General features: G+C 42.1%; 1 protein-coding gene across 15 annotated transcripts in view; it reads right to left on the bottom strand.

The window, feature by feature from the left end:
* Window positions 1–304: 304 nt before the first annotated feature.
* Window positions 305–18,282, bottom strand: part of tle3b (TLE family member 3, transcriptional corepressor b) — a 31,046-nt gene continuing 13,068 nt past the window's right edge. For 3 of the 15 annotated variants that reach the window (XM_065952758.1, XM_065952763.1, XM_065952762.1), the window contains exons 8-22: window positions 16,317–16,355; window positions 14,019–14,222; window positions 12,886–12,945; window positions 9,410–9,532; window positions 8,807–8,857; window positions 8,239–8,394; window positions 7,105–7,240; window positions 6,252–6,424; window positions 5,519–5,595; window positions 5,175–5,424; window positions 4,083–4,330; window positions 3,798–3,945; window positions 3,537–3,687; window positions 2,127–2,203; window positions 305–1,714 (exon numbers count right to left, since the gene is read on the bottom strand). In XM_065952758.1, the coding sequence (XP_065808830.1) occupies window positions 1,607–1,714; window positions 2,127–2,203; window positions 3,537–3,687; window positions 3,798–3,945; window positions 4,083–4,330; window positions 5,175–5,424; window positions 5,519–5,595; window positions 6,252–6,424; window positions 7,105–7,240; window positions 8,239–8,394; window positions 8,807–8,857; window positions 9,410–9,532; window positions 12,886–12,945; window positions 14,019–14,222; window positions 16,317–16,355 (2,001 nt within the window). In that variant the 3' untranslated portion in view covers window positions 305–1,606. Of the gene's footprint in view, window positions 1,715–2,126; window positions 2,204–3,536; window positions 3,688–3,797; window positions 3,946–4,082; window positions 4,331–5,174; window positions 5,425–5,518; window positions 5,596–6,251; window positions 6,425–7,104; window positions 7,241–8,238; window positions 8,395–8,806; window positions 8,858–9,409; window positions 9,533–12,885; window positions 12,946–14,017; window positions 14,223–16,316; window positions 16,356–18,282 lie in introns of all 15 variants that reach the window. The other 12 variants (XM_065952760.1, XM_065952765.1, XM_065952759.1 and 9 more) reach the window with 7 other exon arrangements.

The following is an 18,282-nucleotide window of genomic DNA, read 5'->3' as shown; positions in this document are numbered from 1 at the left end:
TTTCTTGGTCAGCAGTCAGCTGTTAATTAGTGAGCTTTAGAGCTGCTGGTAGACGGACTGTAACGCAGCCAAGCTAGCAGTGTTTTTATTTTTTATGCTTTGATAACCATCTCTTGAGCTAACTCAGCAAACAGACACAAGTGTGAATTTTAATTTCCCTCCCATGTTTTGTTGTTGCAAAAAGCAAATAAGCATTTACCCAAAATGCAAAACCTCCCCTTTAAATGTTGGATTCAGAAGCACACAGGAAGCATACCTTTACACCTTTATGGGTAACATGGTCTATAAATAAACTAGGAAGAGGGCCATTCTACAAAAACAGTTTTATTGATTTATTAACAACTGTACATTTCTTTTCAGTGCTGACAGCATTTGCTACATACTTTGGTGTGATTCAGAGGAACAGGCGATTTTTGTCCTTTCTAATTTCTGTTGTTTGAAATGCTGACAGGATCAGGAGCACAGTGTACAAACCAGGAATAATCAGCGCTGTCTTAATGTCAACATTAGAGGACCTCGATTACTTCATGTGTTACCTTCCTCATGAGTTACACGGCGTTGCCTCCCCATCACAGTTGTCCAAACATGTTCCAGGAATATTGATAAGATACAAAGAGCAAAAAGAGTCCAACAGCACAGATTGGACTGTTTGAGTTTAGTCTGTAGCCAAGAAATCCATGGTGCAATTCAACATCCATATTACGTCAAGTTAGTAAAAAAAAAAGCACATTATCATCCAGTTTGTGCCTGCAGCACTGCTTCTGCTGCCAACTGAGGTCCAAGGGTTAGGCTAAAGATTAAATGTCCCCTATCTCCTGTAATCTAACAAGGTAAAACAAACAGAGAGAAATATAGCACAGACAGAGATGTACACTAAAAACATTGTTTTATAAGCATGAATTTAATTTACATCCATCTCTTCTCCTGAATCATAGAGTCCCGCTCGGGGTGCAAGGTGGTCCAAACCAGCTGAGGCTCTGCCAGAGTTAAAGGACTCCACATTTTCATAGTTCGGTAAGAGCACGGTGACAAAAGGCCATGTTTAAATCTCCACAAAAACGTCCTACTTGTAAGATTCATGCTCCTCTGTTTGATTTCTTCAAAGATCAGCCGGGAGAAGGGGCTTCAAAAAAATTGAAGAGAAAATTTATGTTCAGCTCCCCCACTCAAATATCATGGCATATCACCAAGTGGGCAAAAAACCCATCACAAGTACACCCAGGACATGAAAATATATATATTTTTTATAATATATATAAAATGTCTTTTATTTAATCCGATATGTACACTTTTCACAAGACATCTGGGGAACAAGGGTCTCAGAATTGAAGCGCTGCTTCATCCGATTTAACCAAACAATTCTAAACAAAAAAAAAAAAAGAGCAAAAATTCTGAAGTCACAAAAAGAGTTACCAAAAAATAAAGCCTCCAATGGGAAAAAAAATATCTTTCCAGCAGTTATCCTTAGGCCAGCAGCTCCGTCAATTCCTGTCAGATGACCTTGCTTAACCTGTAGTCTATCGTAGCACGTTGAGGTCCACAGATGGTTGGTCAGAGGAAAGTAAAGTAATCTCAGTAGAAGTGCTGAAGCAGGAGCCTCGTCTGTTCAATAGATGACCTCGTACACTGTTGCCTTCTTGTCTCCAGATCCAGTCACGATGTATTTGTCATCTGCTGAGATGTCACAGCTCAGGACGGAGGATGACTCCTTTGACTGTGGAAGCAAAAACAACAAAAGCCATCAACACATCGTCCTAATATGCTGCTATTGTTTCTCAAGATAGTGGACCATCACTTGTACTTAATTTGTGGAAACTCAGAAAAGAGAGATTTGTTCTGGAAATCAATCCATGTGACAACAATTACATTTTTTAATTAAGAAAATTAAAGTTATCTTATCTATTTCTTTTTTTAAATCATGCTAAAATCTCCTTCCCTTCCACATTTAACCAGTTAGTTTCATGAAATGCAGATAAAAGTTTAGAAAAAGCGCCAAACTTAAAGATGAGATTCAGAGAAATGTGTTGTGAAATGGGACTGATACTCAACTCTAACTGTAATATTCCGCTTTAACTTTGATTGTGGATTGTTTGATTGTGAAGTGTGTTCATGTTTGTCATAGTTACCTGGAATATGCTAGCACCATAAGGAGTCCTCCATGCGTTCAGCAGGTTGTCCTTCCCTGTGCTCACAAACCATTTACCTGCAAACATAGAACAGACAGGTTGAGAAAACAATCTGAAGGTGTGTGTGTTCAAACACACACACAAACATATTCTGGTTTGTCATTCAAGGCTAACACAAAATAACAGCACACATGTGACCATGAAAATCTTTTCAATGACTAACAAACCTCACAGAGGGAAGTACAATTACATGAATCGTCATAAAATACACATAATGAAGCAGAATCGCACCATTTCCGCCCTGATAAGTATTTTAATCAGCCTCTGATTAATTACACACTGACTAGTTGGCTAATGATTTAATTAGTGACAGCAAGGGCTCTGAAGCAGTGAGCATCATTTTGAATGCGTGGCAGTGATACGAGGCTGTGCTCAGGGGGTCTTGTGAGGGGAAATGAATACCGACAGTGCTGGTTTCTGAAATAAATAAGTGAGGCAATAGTAAAAGCTAATTTGTCAGAGCCTTAAACTTGAAACCAGCTGGTCTGCCCGACAGGCACATTGATTTAAACGGAAAAAGCAATTACTAAAGTCTCTAATGAGCAAATAACAGCTTCATTGTTAATACAGTTACGAGCTTTCGCTGTGTGCCGTTTCCACTGCAAAGAGTGTCAGGAGCAGTGATCTGACATTCAAACACTGAAAACAAATTCTCACAAATAAACAGCAATCACACTATCACTATCACCACGCAAGTGACTAATTAACAGGAGGACAGGCGCTGAACTCTTGAAACATTTTCAACATGTCATTGTTGAAGAGAGAGGTTGATTCAGAGACAGAACAGCCCACCAGTGAAAGAGTTCAGTATCTTCATGTCCAGGCCAATGCTGATAGAACATTGTGTACTCCTATGGAGGGGTTCAACAAACAAGTTCCTATCCATGATGTTCAAAACACTACTGAAGAGATTCACTCTCACTTTCTGAATTCCAATTCCCCCAATGAGAATCCACTTAGAAAATTAAAGAAGAGCCACCAAACCAGTCAAAAAATGTTTTCATTTGAAGTTTGATGTAAATCTTATTGCTCTACATTCTGGTCTTACAGTTGTTTCAAAGCCTTTAGTGCCACTTCTCTATTTACTTTCTCTCAGAAGGAGGCATATTGTCAGGTATACAAAATCACCTGACAATATACCTCTTAATATGCCTTAGTTCTTAATCATATTACACGGCAAGAAGATGTCAATTACAGTTCTCAAACCGCATGAATTGTCAAGCGTTGGACCAGGACAGAGCTCAAAACAACTTTCCCCTTCAAACAAAAATGCCTGAAGATGTTTGTGTTCCCCAAAGATCAGTGTCTTTCCACACATATTTAAAAGAAGACCCTTTGTCTGTTACTTACCACAGTAAGCAAACTTTAGCGAGAGGACACAGCTTTCATGCAGGTGCAGTTGGTACTTGTCAGGCTTGGTGTGGTGAAGCACCTCCACATTGCTGCTCTCCATACCCACAGCCAGCCATTCTCCAGTAGGACAGTAGCCCAGCGAGAAGATCTGCAACAACGATTACGTTATACACTCTAAAAAAGTCTGTTTTGCAAGAAGGGACAAACAAGAAGATATTGCATCATTCTCATATTTTATTATCGTAAGCTTCTCTGTACCTGTGAGGTAAAATCATGTTGTTGGAGCTGTCGCCCCTCCCTTAGATCCCAAGAGCGGACTGTGTTGTCAAGTCCCCCAGTCCACAATTTGGTCCCATCATGAGAGATGTCAATGCAGCTGGCTCCATCTGTGTGGCCCTGGAACTGCCTGCAACAATCCAACAAAAGAAACGATGGATTCAGAAGATGCTCTAATCTAACGAATGTCCAAAATTAAAATGAATGGATTGATTCTTAACATTTTCTGTGTTGGTAAAATCATATCCTCAGAGCCACAGCACTTACCTAACGAGGGTCTGGTTATGGAGGTCCCACACAGCGATATTTCCATCTGAGCAGCAGGAGAAACAGACCTTGGCGTCAGGACTAATGGCCAGGGCGTAGCAGGCCGGAGCAGAAGAGGTGAGCTCGGCCTTAATGCGGGGTGTTTGTGAGGCAAGGTCCCAGATGGTCAGTGTGCTGGCCTCACCACCCACTATAAGTGTGCGGCCGTCAGGCAACAGCTTGCAGGAGCGGATGTAATTGTCCCTGTTCTGAAATAGAAACAAGTATTGTCACGATCTAAGTCACAGGACATCATTAATCTTTAAATCTTACAAATATCTACATGAAGAGGACAATTAGAGGTTAAGAACATACTAAATTACAATTCTGTTGAGCAGGTCAAGACCATCTCTGCTTAAACTTAGGGAGAGCTTTCTTTGACAAGTCAAGTCTTAAGACTCCTGCTGACTCCTCTGTATTTAAGTGAAGATGTGGGTGTCAGCTTTAACAAGAGATGTAGGTAGTGTGTGAGGCTGCTGCTGTTGGCTTGGCTCCAGGAGAGCAGAAAGAAAGAGATCAATAAGACTGCTGAAGCTCTCGGTCAAATTAAAACAGCACCCTGATGGCTTTATAAGACACAACTGCACTCTGGACGCACCTTAAGGGTGCTGGAGGCTCTATGAGTTGAACGGCATGAAGCCGCAGTATCAAAATGAGAAATGGGAGGCAGTTGGGAGGAAGTAATGAGCTGGGTAATGGCAGACAGGGTCGGCCAATCAGAACATCATTACTCAGCAGGCTTTTTTTCTCACCAAGGATTATTTCAGCACAGCACAGAGATACTTTGCTGAATTATTCACATCTCTGTCAGATGGGATCTTGGGGAAAGCTATGATGGGATGTGGAGTCAGGCTACATTTGATGCTCAAGATAATCTTAATGAGGGAGGAAGTCTGCAGAGACCTCATGAAACAAGAACATTATGTCTCTGTTCTAGTTGGACACCTTGTTAGCACTTTGAAATGTCCACTTTAATAACACACAACTCTTGCACAAACATTTCACATTTTCCACAGCCATGACTTTTCCAAAGATAATACCAAGATTAGTTACCAGGCAGTCGAGTTGGGACACCGGGCTCTTGCTGCCTGGTTGGCTTATGTCCCAAATCTTGACACAACCCTTGCCGCCAGTGTAGACATGGCGCGTTGGGTTGCTGATGGTAACAGCGCACACGACTTCCCCGTGGCTCAGTGTGTTAATCTGGCGAGCATGGCGTGGGATGCCTGGGCCGATCAGTGCATCTGGAGGGAAGGGCACGGGTTGCATCTGACCATCCGCACTCACGTGAAAAGAATACGCTCTGCAGGGGACAGAGGAAGGAAAAGACTGTCAGTTAATACAAATTAAATGCTATCTGTTCCCAAAAAGGCTGAAGACAAATTTCAGATACTCACGGTTTTCCTCCAGAAATGGATGTAAGGCTGGCTGGCAGCCCAGGAGCTCTCATGTGAGGATGAGGGTCAAACCCTGCCTGTAGGTAAAAGAGGAGAAAAAAGTAAAAAATTAAATAAATAAAAAAACAACTAGTAATCTTCAAAGATACATTAGACTACTAAGCTAATATTCAAATTGAAAACTATGCTTTGCTTTATCTGATAACACCCTGAGGAACTCTTGTAGGAATCATTTGCAGGAAAATCCCTTGAAAGGAGCAGATTCATCTTCATTACATTCAGAGAAGCTTTACACAAGGCTACAACATCCTGCTTGCTAATGCTAATGAAAGCCTGGGAGACTTTTAAACACGGAGCTGCATTTTTTTTGGGGGGGGGGGGGGGGGCTTTTTAAAGCCTTTAGAATGCTAACTAGCTAAGATCAAAGTAAAGCAGCGCGGCAGTCTTTGTACTCTCTCATTATGTACACACAACAAGCAGCAGCCAGCCGAGCAGAAATATTCACTATGAGTTATGGAAATACAGGATGAATGCTCAAGTTTCTGAAAGTCATACTTCAGGACTGACTCTACCACCTAACACAGAGGAGGATCATTCATAATGCTGTTGGTGAGGACTTCTCATGTCAAACTAACAGAGGTGGAATATATGAATGAATGAATAAATGTGCAGATGAAGAGCTTCATTTATTCAGTTCATATACGCAAGTATATATAGATGCTGGTTTACTTACAATGGGAGAGCGTCCATAGGCGGCAGCAGCTGCAGCACTAATCTGTGGTGAGATGAGACCTGGATAGACGCCTGGGCTGGTCAGGGATCCATTCATCTCATGATGGCCCATCATAGCAAATGGGGAGGCATAGGAACCCGCGATGGACAGAGGTGTACGCAGAGCAGGCGCAGCTGGAAAGGAGAAAGGACCATTTGGATAAATTCATACTAAACCATGCAGAAGAAAGGCACAACAATTAACATTTAGAAGCACTAATTACAATAAGCCAGGTTTTTTTTCCTGCATAGAGAATTTTTTGGAGACCCCAAACAGATTCAACCCAGCACCAAAAGAAAATCACCAGCGGCAAAAAAATAGACAATTAAAATCCTCTCTGAATGTTTTTTTTTTAAATAGCAATTTGTTCTTTTTTTTGACAGAGTCTAGACGCTCTGCTGACACCCACCAAATGTGTGTAGATTTTCTTTTTGGCGAGTGAATTTCACAGAGCTATCCACTACATGGCGGGTAAATGGTTATCCCAACAGTCATGTAATATCTATACTACGACACAGCTGCAGCCACATTTCCCTGTTCCCCTGCTGTCTGCAGACAAAGTATCGTGGGAGCACCATGAACTACACCAGCATACGTTGCTGCACAAAACCCACACACACACTGGAACGCCAGCCACGAGCACGCACCTCGTAGTTCAACTGTACAACGGCTGTCCGCCAAGAGGACTATAGCCTTTGTACATGTGGAACACGAACTAACCACTCGGCCACCGGTGCCCCCAAAATGGCCTTTTTGTCAATCAATAATGCAGAACAGTTGTTTAAAAGTATGATATTAAAGATGTTTAACATACCAAGTGCCTCCATGCCAGGTGGTTTGCCCATTGTGAGGGGCCTTAGTCCTGGGGTGGTGCTGGTTCCTGGTGTGGGGGCCTCATTTCTTGGCGTCGGTGTGTTGGACTTCAGGCTTGGTGTGGAAGACTTGTCGTTCTAAAAACAGAAGAACTCTTTAACCTGTGGTTGTGACCTTGTTTTGTATCCTCTTACTGAAGTTGGAAGTTCACTCACTCTTTCTTTCAGCCACACTAACACTGAATACTGAACACTCAACGCTGTCCACACACATTCACAGTGAACCGTAAAAAAAAAAAAGTATATCCAAGTGAGTCAAAAATAACCCCACTGCCAGGGAAATCCAGAGTGACAATCTAAGTGGACGTGCTCATGGTAATCCAATCTAACACTGACACTTCATTACAGCCCTGGTGTGTGTGTGTGTGTGTGTGTGTGTATGTGTGTGTGTGTGTGTTGTCGGTAGGGGCATAAACCTTAGCTTAGAAGTCAAGCTTGTTAAGAATGGCTAGACTAGCAAGATGAAGGACCAAACGTTTTTTCTCATAATTAATCCATCTTTCTTCCTCTGTAGACAGAGGGGGGAGTGGGGGGGTTTATCTTGGTGACACACACTAATGAGGGCAGAAAGAAGCTGGTGTCATGGGAGGTGGAGGGGAGTAATGTGGACTATAAATCTATCCTAATCCTCCTTGAAGTGGGTGTTGTAAAACCAATGCATGAGGATTGTTTTAGCCTGGTTAGGGAGAACTTCAGTATTAGAGAAAATGGGGGGGGGGGGGGGGGGAAGATGAGTAGAGGCAAAAAAAGAAGGAGACAGCAGTTCCCTCACTGTGGTGTCTCTAGGTTATTTACAGCCTCGGGTAAGGGAAGAAATGACCATTTATTGGGTAAGCCATAAAGGAGATTGAGAGGAGTGAGCCATAAGGTTTGATTTCCTGAGAGTGCATCCACCCTCTGCCCCCTTCAACCCCTCATAGCAGCCGCCCGCTAAGCCTCCTGCGTATAAGTCCTTCACACAGACAACCACTTCACTTGACAAATGCCCTTTAATCTGTCAGCTCACCCTTCACCCCCTCCACTGTAACCTCCTTATTTTATCTCCTCCCTTAGACTAGTGTGTCGCTCACACTCACATGGGCGTGGTCCTTTGCTTTGGAGGATGGAGTGCTGCCTGACGATGCGACAGAAGCGGGGCTGTTGGGGGCAGCATCCTTCTTCAGGACTCTGGATTTATCCAGGCCGTTTTCTGGAGGAGAGTGAGCAGGGCTGACTCGAGGGGTAGCCGGATCCTGCAAAGTTAAACAAGACAGACAGAGAGCGAGGCTGAGCAAACAAGAGCGGAGGAAAGCCACTGGCATGTACATGTAGGTCAAACAAACCGGGGCCTCATGTGCAAACACAGATAAATATACTCATGCGTGCTCTTACTCTCCCTCACACACATACACACTTTTCCTTCACCTGTCACTCCCTTTTCTCTTTGTGTTCTTTGTCTTATGTTCTGCATGAATGGCAAAAGAAATGCAGCATGTGAGCACACACTCATTGCACATACACAACTAATATTATGACAGACTTTTTGGCAGTGCTGTAAACGTGTTGAGGCCCTGACGGACTAACTGCAAAAGAACATTGTTTAGTTTCTGTGCGGCGTTCACACTGTGGAATGTGGCTGAGCAGCTCAGTTCAAACAGTTCTTACCTCATTGGAAACATCCACCACCAAGTCGTCACTTTTGTCTCCATCACTGTCCTGAAAGAAGGAGTGACAGACTTTACTGCAGGAACAACAACAGTGGTGAAAGACAATCAGCATAAATAACTGCTGTCAACTTGTCTGGCTTCTAGATCAAATAAAAGACCATGGTACAGTCAACTATGTCATCTGTATTTGGTAGGATACTGTATACTTGTTGGAAAATAATTAGATTAGCATTTAATTGGAGTAAATTCATTATAAATATTATGCTTGACCACTGTGTATTTAAATACAATAAGAGACAACATTTTTTTACTCCTTTTTAGGACACTCCCAGCAAAATAATTAGGAATTTACTGACCCGTAAAAAAAAAGTTTCCAAAGGCCATATTGTTTATATAATGAAATCACAGGCAATAGATTGGTTTGCTCGTAAATTTAAACTTTTCCTAAGGAGTAACAGTTTATCCGGAGTGGCCTATTAAAGTTTACACTCGCAACAAAAACAACCAGTAAAAAAAATTCAGGATCCAACCAGCAGCTAGAGTGGGAGAGCTGAGAACTCATCTCTGTGAAATTAAAGAAAACCTAAAGACAAACACTCACATATCTGCTCATGCTGTCTTTGTCATCCACTTTGCGTTTCTTGGAGTCCAGACTGTAATCTGAAGAGCCGCGGTGCTTCTCACTCGCTGCCCGCAGGCTGTCAGACGGCGACACCGAGTTATTCTGCCAACAACAAAAACAACAACATGCAGGCACGTCAGTCTCCACTTTACTCTGTGTGCTTTACCGTTGACTTCCTGAAACAGACTGTCAATAACCACATAATATATAACATACAAAAATATGCTTCAGCTCGTATGACTATTAGTTTAGTTGCAGCGTGTAGAAGTGCAATTGCAGAAGAAACTGTGAGTCTTAGAAATGATTAACTTCACTGTCGTCTTAGGATTCAAGATTTTAACTATCACAAAGTAATATCCACTACTGTACTGACGTTATATGCCCTGTCAAGTAAGCGTTTGGGGCTTAGATGCAATACTTAAAACTTCGGCAACTTAAAACTACCAAAATGGTGTATTTTAGTCCAGCCACTGCTTCGGGGCTTTTTCTTTTGTTGAAGCAGTGACAATATTGACTGTAAAGCTAAACGCACAATGCTCCTGGACTGAGTTGTGATAGAAGGTGCAGAAAAGGATTCTGGGACAGCTTAGCTCTGCTGTTGCTGCCTGGGCAATGGAGCAGGGTGGAAACAGATGAGACAGCTGAGCACACACAAACACACAAAACACCGCTGGGAGACAAAAGCATTAAATCACAAGCTAGGTGATACTTAATGGAGCAATATGTAACTGTGACATGTAGCGTTCAAAATTGGTACTGCAGTCTAAATTCAAAACATTGGAGAGAGCTGTCTCTCCCTTGCCCCCTCCCGCCTAGAGTCGATCCACATGCGGGATGCTACATTTTTTTTAAGATTTATTTTTTGGCTTTTTGTGCCTTTATTTGAGCCATAGGACAGTGGATAGAATCAGAAATGGGGGAGAGAGGAGTGGGGAATGACATGCAGGAAAGAAGCCACAGGTCAGATTTGAACCTGGGCCACATGCTTGGAAGACTACAGCTTCCACACATGGGGCGCGCGCACTAACCGCCACCAGCGCCCCAACATGCGGGATGCTATGTGGGGGACACAGAAGCATCAGTGTTTAACCAGCTCTGTATTGGTCTTGAAACCTTAATGTGGTAACCTCTCCCTCTATTTTTCAAAAGCATCTTCAATATTTATCCTTGTTTTGCCTTGTGTCTGGTAGTGGAGCTTATTAAAAGGTTTTTTTTTTTAGGTCGGGTAGAATAATTCATATCTGAACCAGTTTGCTTGCCTGCCTCCATCACTGCAGCACCTGTGGATATGTCGCGATAACTGGTCTCATATCTGGCTGATAAACGAAGGTCCAAAACAGCTGTGTAGGGGTGCCTTAAAACCGCCCAGCTTCTCTGATCAAAAAAACAAACCATTCAGGTTCGGAATCCAAACTTAAGAGGATGTACTGGCTGCTGTGCTGTTAACAGAGAATCCAACACTTCAACATAGCATGTTTCATTAATGTCTGATGATACAGAAAGGTCATTTCATAATTTGATTCAGTAGATATCTTGCATATTGCTCCTTTAATGCAGGCTTAGTAGAGGTGAAGAGGGAATGTGAAGATGAAGCAGAGTGCTTCATGGGATATCGAGGTGTGTGTGTATACACACAACCTAACAACTAATCCTCTCATACAGCCTCTCAGTGACCTGGTCAGAGACACACTTGAAACACCTCTCACTATTCAAACCAAACAGCTTACTAGCTTACATTCCTTCTTGCACTTTGTCTCTAGATGATATGGAAGTACGTACAAACATAACAAAGAGTGACCAGGATCTTTCTGTGTAACTGTAAAAAATGTCTTAAAGACTCCCAGACAGTCTGTGTGTTTGTGTGTGGGCTGTGGCCGTTCAGTGACAAAACAGCAGAGAATGACAGCAGAGTTCATGAAAATCAACCAGAATTTAAAAAAGAAAAAAGAAAGGAATAAAGAGGCCATTGAAAGAACCTGGACAAGTGTGCAATGTGAAGACACAAAGAGGGTGTTGCCAGCAGAGAAAAGAGCCATGAAAGAGGCAGAGTGAGAAAACGAGAAAAAAAAGAGGAAGAAAGACAAGAGAGCAAAACAGGAAAGGAACTTGGCAAGCCATGAGAGCGTAGCAGTGTGGCAACGAGTTCTCCCCACTAGTGGGAATGCCCGGACAGGCTGGCACTCTCTCAGAAGCTGCAAACGGGGTTTTTGTAGTCTGGGCACTGGTGTGGAGGGCTAGCACTGCCAAACAGGCCGACAGGCAGAGAAGGAGGGGGAAAGGAGGGGTGAAGCAAGCAAACCCTGAGGCCATGCCACACTGTCAGGCAGCTCAACAAATCCCTGCCTTCAGAAAGAGGAAGACTCGGTTAAAGAGGGAGAAGATGTGTAACTTCTTGGTTGCAAATTAGGGGAAGAGAAAGATGAGTGGCAGAGAAAAGGGAGAAGTTGAAGTCTAAGTGAAGGGATGACAAAAAAGGGAGAGATTGAAAATACGTAAAAACAACACTTTGGGATGTAAGTTGTTTCTACCATTTCCACATTTCTCCTTCTCAGGTCAAAATATGGAAATCCATTCAGCTGCTTTACGAAAGTATGAGGATGCTGCCTGTCTGTGTGGTTGAGCCTGTGACCTTTAAAGGATTCCTTAGACTCAATAACCCTGCACTTGCCTGCAACTCTGGGATCAGATGACCTGAGACAACAGGACAGGACGTGCGAGTGTGTGGGTGAATTAGAAAGAAGATCAGGTAAGGTAGCACTGGCAGCTGCTCGTCACCATACGAGACGGGGGAAGAGTTTGGGTTCCCTTCAGACATGAGTGGGCTCATTCAGGATGACCAGTCAATGGGAACTCAATCTGGCCAAGCAGATCCAGCAGGTCGTCATGCTCCAGCTCACTGAGAGCTTTAAGCCAGTCCAATAAACAAGGACTTCAACATGAGAAGGAGAGAGAGCGAGACAGAGGAGGATATGCTAGGAAACGAGCAAATGAGTGAGATAAGAGGAAGGAGAGAGGACAGAAAATAAAGATGTATGTAAAAGAAGAGGAGAATGGTAGATAAAAGGGAAAAAAATGGAAAATGAAAAGCAGTAAGGCATTGTTCACATGCAACAGTGAATCCTCCAAAGTGGCGATGGAAGAAGAGAAGGAGAGTCAAAGTCGCTTTTAATTGTGCTGAAATTAAAGGAGCTGGCTGACTGCTAATCCTCGCCCAGTGATTGGAGTCATTTTCCACCTGGATTAGATGGCACTGGCTTATTTGGCCAGACTTCATTATTTGATTTCAGTCAACCTCCTGAGTACAAAAATGTGTGTGTTCTTACAGAGAGAGCATGAATTTCTATTGAACAGGGAGCTTAAGTCTATGTAAAGTACACCTAATCACCAAACACAGTTAGCCAGAGACCGGCAAAGTCAAGACACACAGGAGTCTGAGAAGGTGAGAGTCAACGTACCGTGCTCGACTCGCGTTCTTTCAGAGGAATGGCCAGAGGAGAGTGAAAAGATGAGGGTCCAGGAGAGAGGAAAGCGAAACACAAATTAGTATACGTGTCACCAAGTGTCAAAACTCCAATAAAATAACAGTAATAACATTGTTTTATAAAAAAAAACTCAAGTATGTGAGGCTGCATTATTAAGCTTGGTACCATGTTCTAATAATGCTCCTTAAAGAAAGGGTTGATAAGCTTTATTCATGCTTCATGAGTCATTTACTCTATATCAATAAATCATTTAAAAGCAGTTATTGGGGATAGTGTAGGCTTTAGGTTGCCTACATGAGAAAACTCATAGCTTGTGTTTAGAAACTTTTATCTATTTTTCAGATCTTTGAATCAGCTAGACCCAACTGTTTGAACTGTGAGCTTCAGAGAAACTGTTGTTGGGCATCCAGATTAAATATGTTTGTTACCTCTAAGAAAAGCCTTAATCAATGACTTCATACTGATAGAAAACGTAAAACTTCTCTTTTGGCTTATATGAAAGTGATTAAACTCATGACCCTTAAATCCTTTACTGTGAACATGTGGATGTGCAAAGTGAAAGTTTATAACCCACATCCAGTTACTCCATCAATGATCTAAAACAGCAGAATGAATGGCTAATTAGAAAGTGAGAGACTCATTTGCTTTAATAACGACTTGACTAATGTTTTTAAATTCATTAGTCATTAGATGGATATTGTTTGTTCTTATAGCTTATAAATAATATGTTCAGCATTAGTGAGGAAATATTAGCAAAATTAGTTGCAACCTATAAACCCTTTGTACAGGTTGACAGTACTTTAACAAATCAAAATAAACTTTTTTTTTTAAACCTTTACAAATATTTGTTCACATAGGGATTCTGAACATACACACTTACAGGTAGAAACATACACTGACTTGTTTTTACGATACATGCATCTGGCTGGTAGAACCAGTTCTTGGAAAGAACAATTCCCACATCAGCCGTGAAATCCTGCAGGCAGTATACGTGTGTGTGTGTGTGTGTGTGTGTGTGTGTGTGTGTGTGTGTGTGTGTGTGTGTGTGTGTGTGTGTGTGTGTGTGTGTGTGTGTCTGCGTGTGTCAGGCAATGCTCCTCCTCACCTCTGTGCTCCAGGTCGTGGTGGTTCTTCTCATCCTTAACAGGCAGATGGGCCTGGCTGCCAAGAGCACCAAGAGCCAGCAGGCCAGAGCCTGCGCCCGTCACAGGGGGGATGCCGGGAGGCTGCAGGCCTGACGGGTGGGGGGGCAGCTGGACTGGGGGCCCGTGGGCTGCGTGAGAGAGGTGCTGAGCCTGGAGCTGCTGCTGCTGTAAACAAATGCACGGAGACAAGACAGAGGACAAGTGGGTCGGCTGGGAAATGAATCCATGGATGACCACACTCCACTCATGCATTAGAGCGGGCTTTGACCACATTTAGTCCAAGGCCAAACCGTTTATGCAGAATAGACTGACAGAGACTGCCAACATGCTGATCCAGCACATTCACCGGCTCAGGGGAAAACTGATTCTGTACATTCTAGTTGTACAGATTGAGCATCATCTGACAGTAGAAAATTCATTTCCCAACATTGTTTTTTTTTTATGACTTTATCTCACATGTTCAAAGTATTTATCATCGGGCTATTCATTATTATCCTAAAAGAGGCTGAACTGCATCATGTGGCACCAAAAATGCAAAATTTTCTAACTTCATACAGTACATTATAGCCAATACTTAACATCAACGCTCATTTATAAATTGCTACATGTCTTTAGATATAACTCTGCTAAGATGGTAGGGCAAAGTAAAGCTGAGACTAACTGATATTTATACCACACACCTGACACTCTTTTTAGATCATGACCTCGTCTTCATACAACTGTGCTATAACTTCTTATCTTTTCCCACTTAAGACTAAAGATCTTTTTGTGACAACTACATTCGACTCGACAACACGTCTCCTCTGATTGCCAGAGAGGATACAGAGTTTTGCTCCCTCCCAAACCCTGCGCTTCATCATAGCTGGGACAGTTCAAAATCAATAGGTCTACACTCTAAAACCTCAAACCCTTTCAACACTCAGGAAAACCAAGCAAGCACGCCCACTCCTCCAGCAAAATGCAGTTAAGCACAGACACATTGGAGAACACACATACACCTCCCAAGAGGCCATGGATGTGTGTGTGTGAGAGGCAGCCAGAGAGGAGTGAGTAGATAGACAGGAGTTAAATAGCCACTCAGGCAAGAGGGAAGCAAGTGCTTTAAAACAAGGTTAAATAACACTTAGCACATCCATCAACCGCCTCTCGAAAACAGAAAAAAAAACATGATTGCTATTCTGCTTGCTGGATAGAACTTCAATACCCTCATCCATACATTCATTACACGAGCTAGGCGAGGGTATATCTAGTGGCTTACCACATTTAAAGGTTTATTTAGCAGCTGGCCATTATTCAGTCAGCTCATTATGTCGAGCTGGACCTGAAATCGCACAATGGACATAAGCGACTGAGGAGCAGCATTGTTAATCGATATTGTGCTGGTGTGCAGAGCAGCCTATTTGTTGTGAAAAAGGAAAAGCGAGCAGAAAGAGACGAAGGGGCGGCCAGAGTCGAAAAAGGAGGGAGAGGCAGAATCAGAAAATAACAAGAGAACGACAGAGAGAGGGATGGAGGCAGGGACGTCCCTATTGAGTGTGCCTAATGAGGAAAAGCGTGCAGGGATCATTATCAAGAAGCCTCATTAACGAGCTATGGCTGAGAAGAGCGGCGAGGAGAGATGAGGGGGAGGGAGGAGAGAGAGAAAGAGGGAGAAAATTCAGAAAATAAATTGCTTCCAATTCAATATTCATGGATAAAGAGCTGGCTTCCTTTCACACTTATCTTTTTTCATTATGTGTAAATGCCGCCGCAGCTCAGTCAACTTCCACAGGAAACAGGCAATTAAAGTTAACTAGGCGAAGCTGGCTCCCTGCAGAACAGTACTGTCAGGTGGAACACGCATCAACAGCACCAGCACAAACCAGCTGCCAGACCGGCTTAATAAGTTTGGCAGTCCTCGCCACATTACCTACTTATCCAGTGCTTTACAACGACTTCAGTGGAAGGTAGCTCCTTCAGTCATCACAAAGGTGGGACTACCTCTAACACATCGGATTGATTTCAGTCTAGGAATCAGATTGAAGTGCTGGATTTGTAGCCGAGATTAAAACTAAAGTGGTTAAAATCTGTGTTGTCTGACCGAGGCAGACAAAGGACATAATGCAAACAAAATATACACACACCAAAGGCATGCTCTGTCTCAAGGAAACATCATCTCCCTAAACAAAGACACATGTTAAGACTACCAGAGACCAGTTCACAATGCTCAGGGGGGAATAACAGATTCACTATGTTTAGTAAATTCTTTAAAAAACTGACCATGAAGGCTGGGTAGACACTATGAGGCGGCTGCTGCTGCTGGATCAAAGGGGAGAGGGAGAGGAGATTCAGCCAAAAAAGAAACAAGCATGAAGAGGAAAAACTGAAACTATAGCTTCAACCTGACATTATTTTATCTGCTGATTTACGACTGATCCTGTGTTAACAAATGGAGAAATAATCCCTTTGAGTCCAAGGTATTGTCTTCACATTGCTGGTTTAGTCTTAGCACAATCCAAATACGAAAATATTTCAGTTTATTATCACAGGAAGCAAAGAACATAATCTAAATTTATTCCGTAAGAGACTCGAAACAAGGACTTTTCTGACACCTTTCTTGTTCTTTGCTGTTGAGTTGACCTCTATATGTCTCAGTTAAACACACAAATTGTGAGAAAAAAAACCTGCTATAGTTGATGATGTTCTCTGTAGCTATAGGGCACAGCTGTAAATATATCCTACACTCACTTCATTTGATGTATTTGGAGGTACATATTTAAAAATGCATCCCTAAAATAAGATAAAATAAAAATAACAAGATCTAATGGATGAGGATGCATTTCAGAGTTTATATGTAAATGGATCACATCCTGACTTTGAACAAACCTCAGTAACATATTGTAGCACATGTGTAGATATTAAGACAAGCCATATACACCTGAAGACTCTCAATCAGAAAGCCTACACACTGAAAGCTACATTCAAAACATGACGTTTTCTAATCAAGTAAGTATACATCCTGGAATAAAACAAACATTTTTTTAGTCTTTGAAATGTAATCAAATGATCCAAAAAAACATCAAATACAAAAGCAGGTAGTGTTGAAGTTTGCGCTGTGTAACATTTACATAAGGGTTGGTGATAAGCAGCGCAGCACCTGTAACTGACTCGTTAAACATTGTCTCGATACAATCTTGGCCTGTGTTGAATCATGAAAAGGAGAGCGGGAGGATGGAAATGAGACGGCACCTCTGACACTCAATCAAACTCAATCATATGTCGCCTCGAGCCACAACTTATGCAAACTATAGTGGAGGAGAGAGGAGGATCATTTGCATTTTGACCTCAGACTTTCCATCACCTTCACACACTTCAGCGCACTGAACTTACAGGTAACTCTTGTTGGATTAAGTTTGATATTATGTTGCCTGTATTGTTTATATTTACAAGAGCAAACGTTTCTTGTAGAGTTCATTGTACATCTCACCTTTTCAATATATATTTTGAATATAAATAAAAATCTAAAATTGGGGCTGCAACGTTACTTGTTTTAATTCATTCTTTTCATTTTAGCAATTACTTCACCACAAACATGAAGAAAGCCCAACCCGATTGGCTGACAGTCCAATGTGTTGTTTTAATGTGCTCGCTTTGTTCAGCCATCAGCTAATACAAAAAGTTATCTGCATTTAATTCTTCTCGACGTGGTGCTGGTCCTGGAATATCTTTTGCAACTAGCCTGATAAAATTGCACGGTTTTATAGGTAATCCGAATAGTTTCAGAGGTGACTAGTTTACTGTCACTTTCACAACTCAGTTAGCCAAATGATGATTTGGCCTCTGATGGTGTTGGCTAATAGTTTGGGCTTCCAGTTTAGCCAGTAGAGATCAAGATGACTAATAAACAGGCAAAGACTTCCCCTTACAGAGAAAGAGAAGAGAAGTTATGAAACGTCTGAAAGACATTTTGATAAAGCTGAACATCGTCAATAACCGATGGGTTCTGGGAATCCATTTCAGCCAATACATTCAACTCATTGTTCTTTCTTCTAGAGTTCTTTTCCTGCAACTAAAACCTGGTTGGTCAATACTCCTCACATTACAAAGAATACATTTATATATAATCTCTATTTGCAAGAATGACATTTGTTTTTTTACTGTTTATTTCAGCCTAGTTGAAAATAACAATATTTGATCCTATGTACTACTTGCACATGAAGTGACCTAAAACCCTTCTGACCCTAAA

This window comes from Labrus bergylta, chromosome 3 (genome assembly GCF_963930695.1).
Source record: "Labrus bergylta chromosome 3, fLabBer1.1, whole genome shotgun sequence".
Taxonomy (NCBI): Eukaryota; Metazoa; Chordata; class Actinopteri; order Labriformes; family Labridae; genus Labrus; species Labrus bergylta.
The sequence above is the reverse complement of the archived record's forward strand: the minus strand, read 5'-3'. Positions and strand labels throughout refer to the sequence as shown.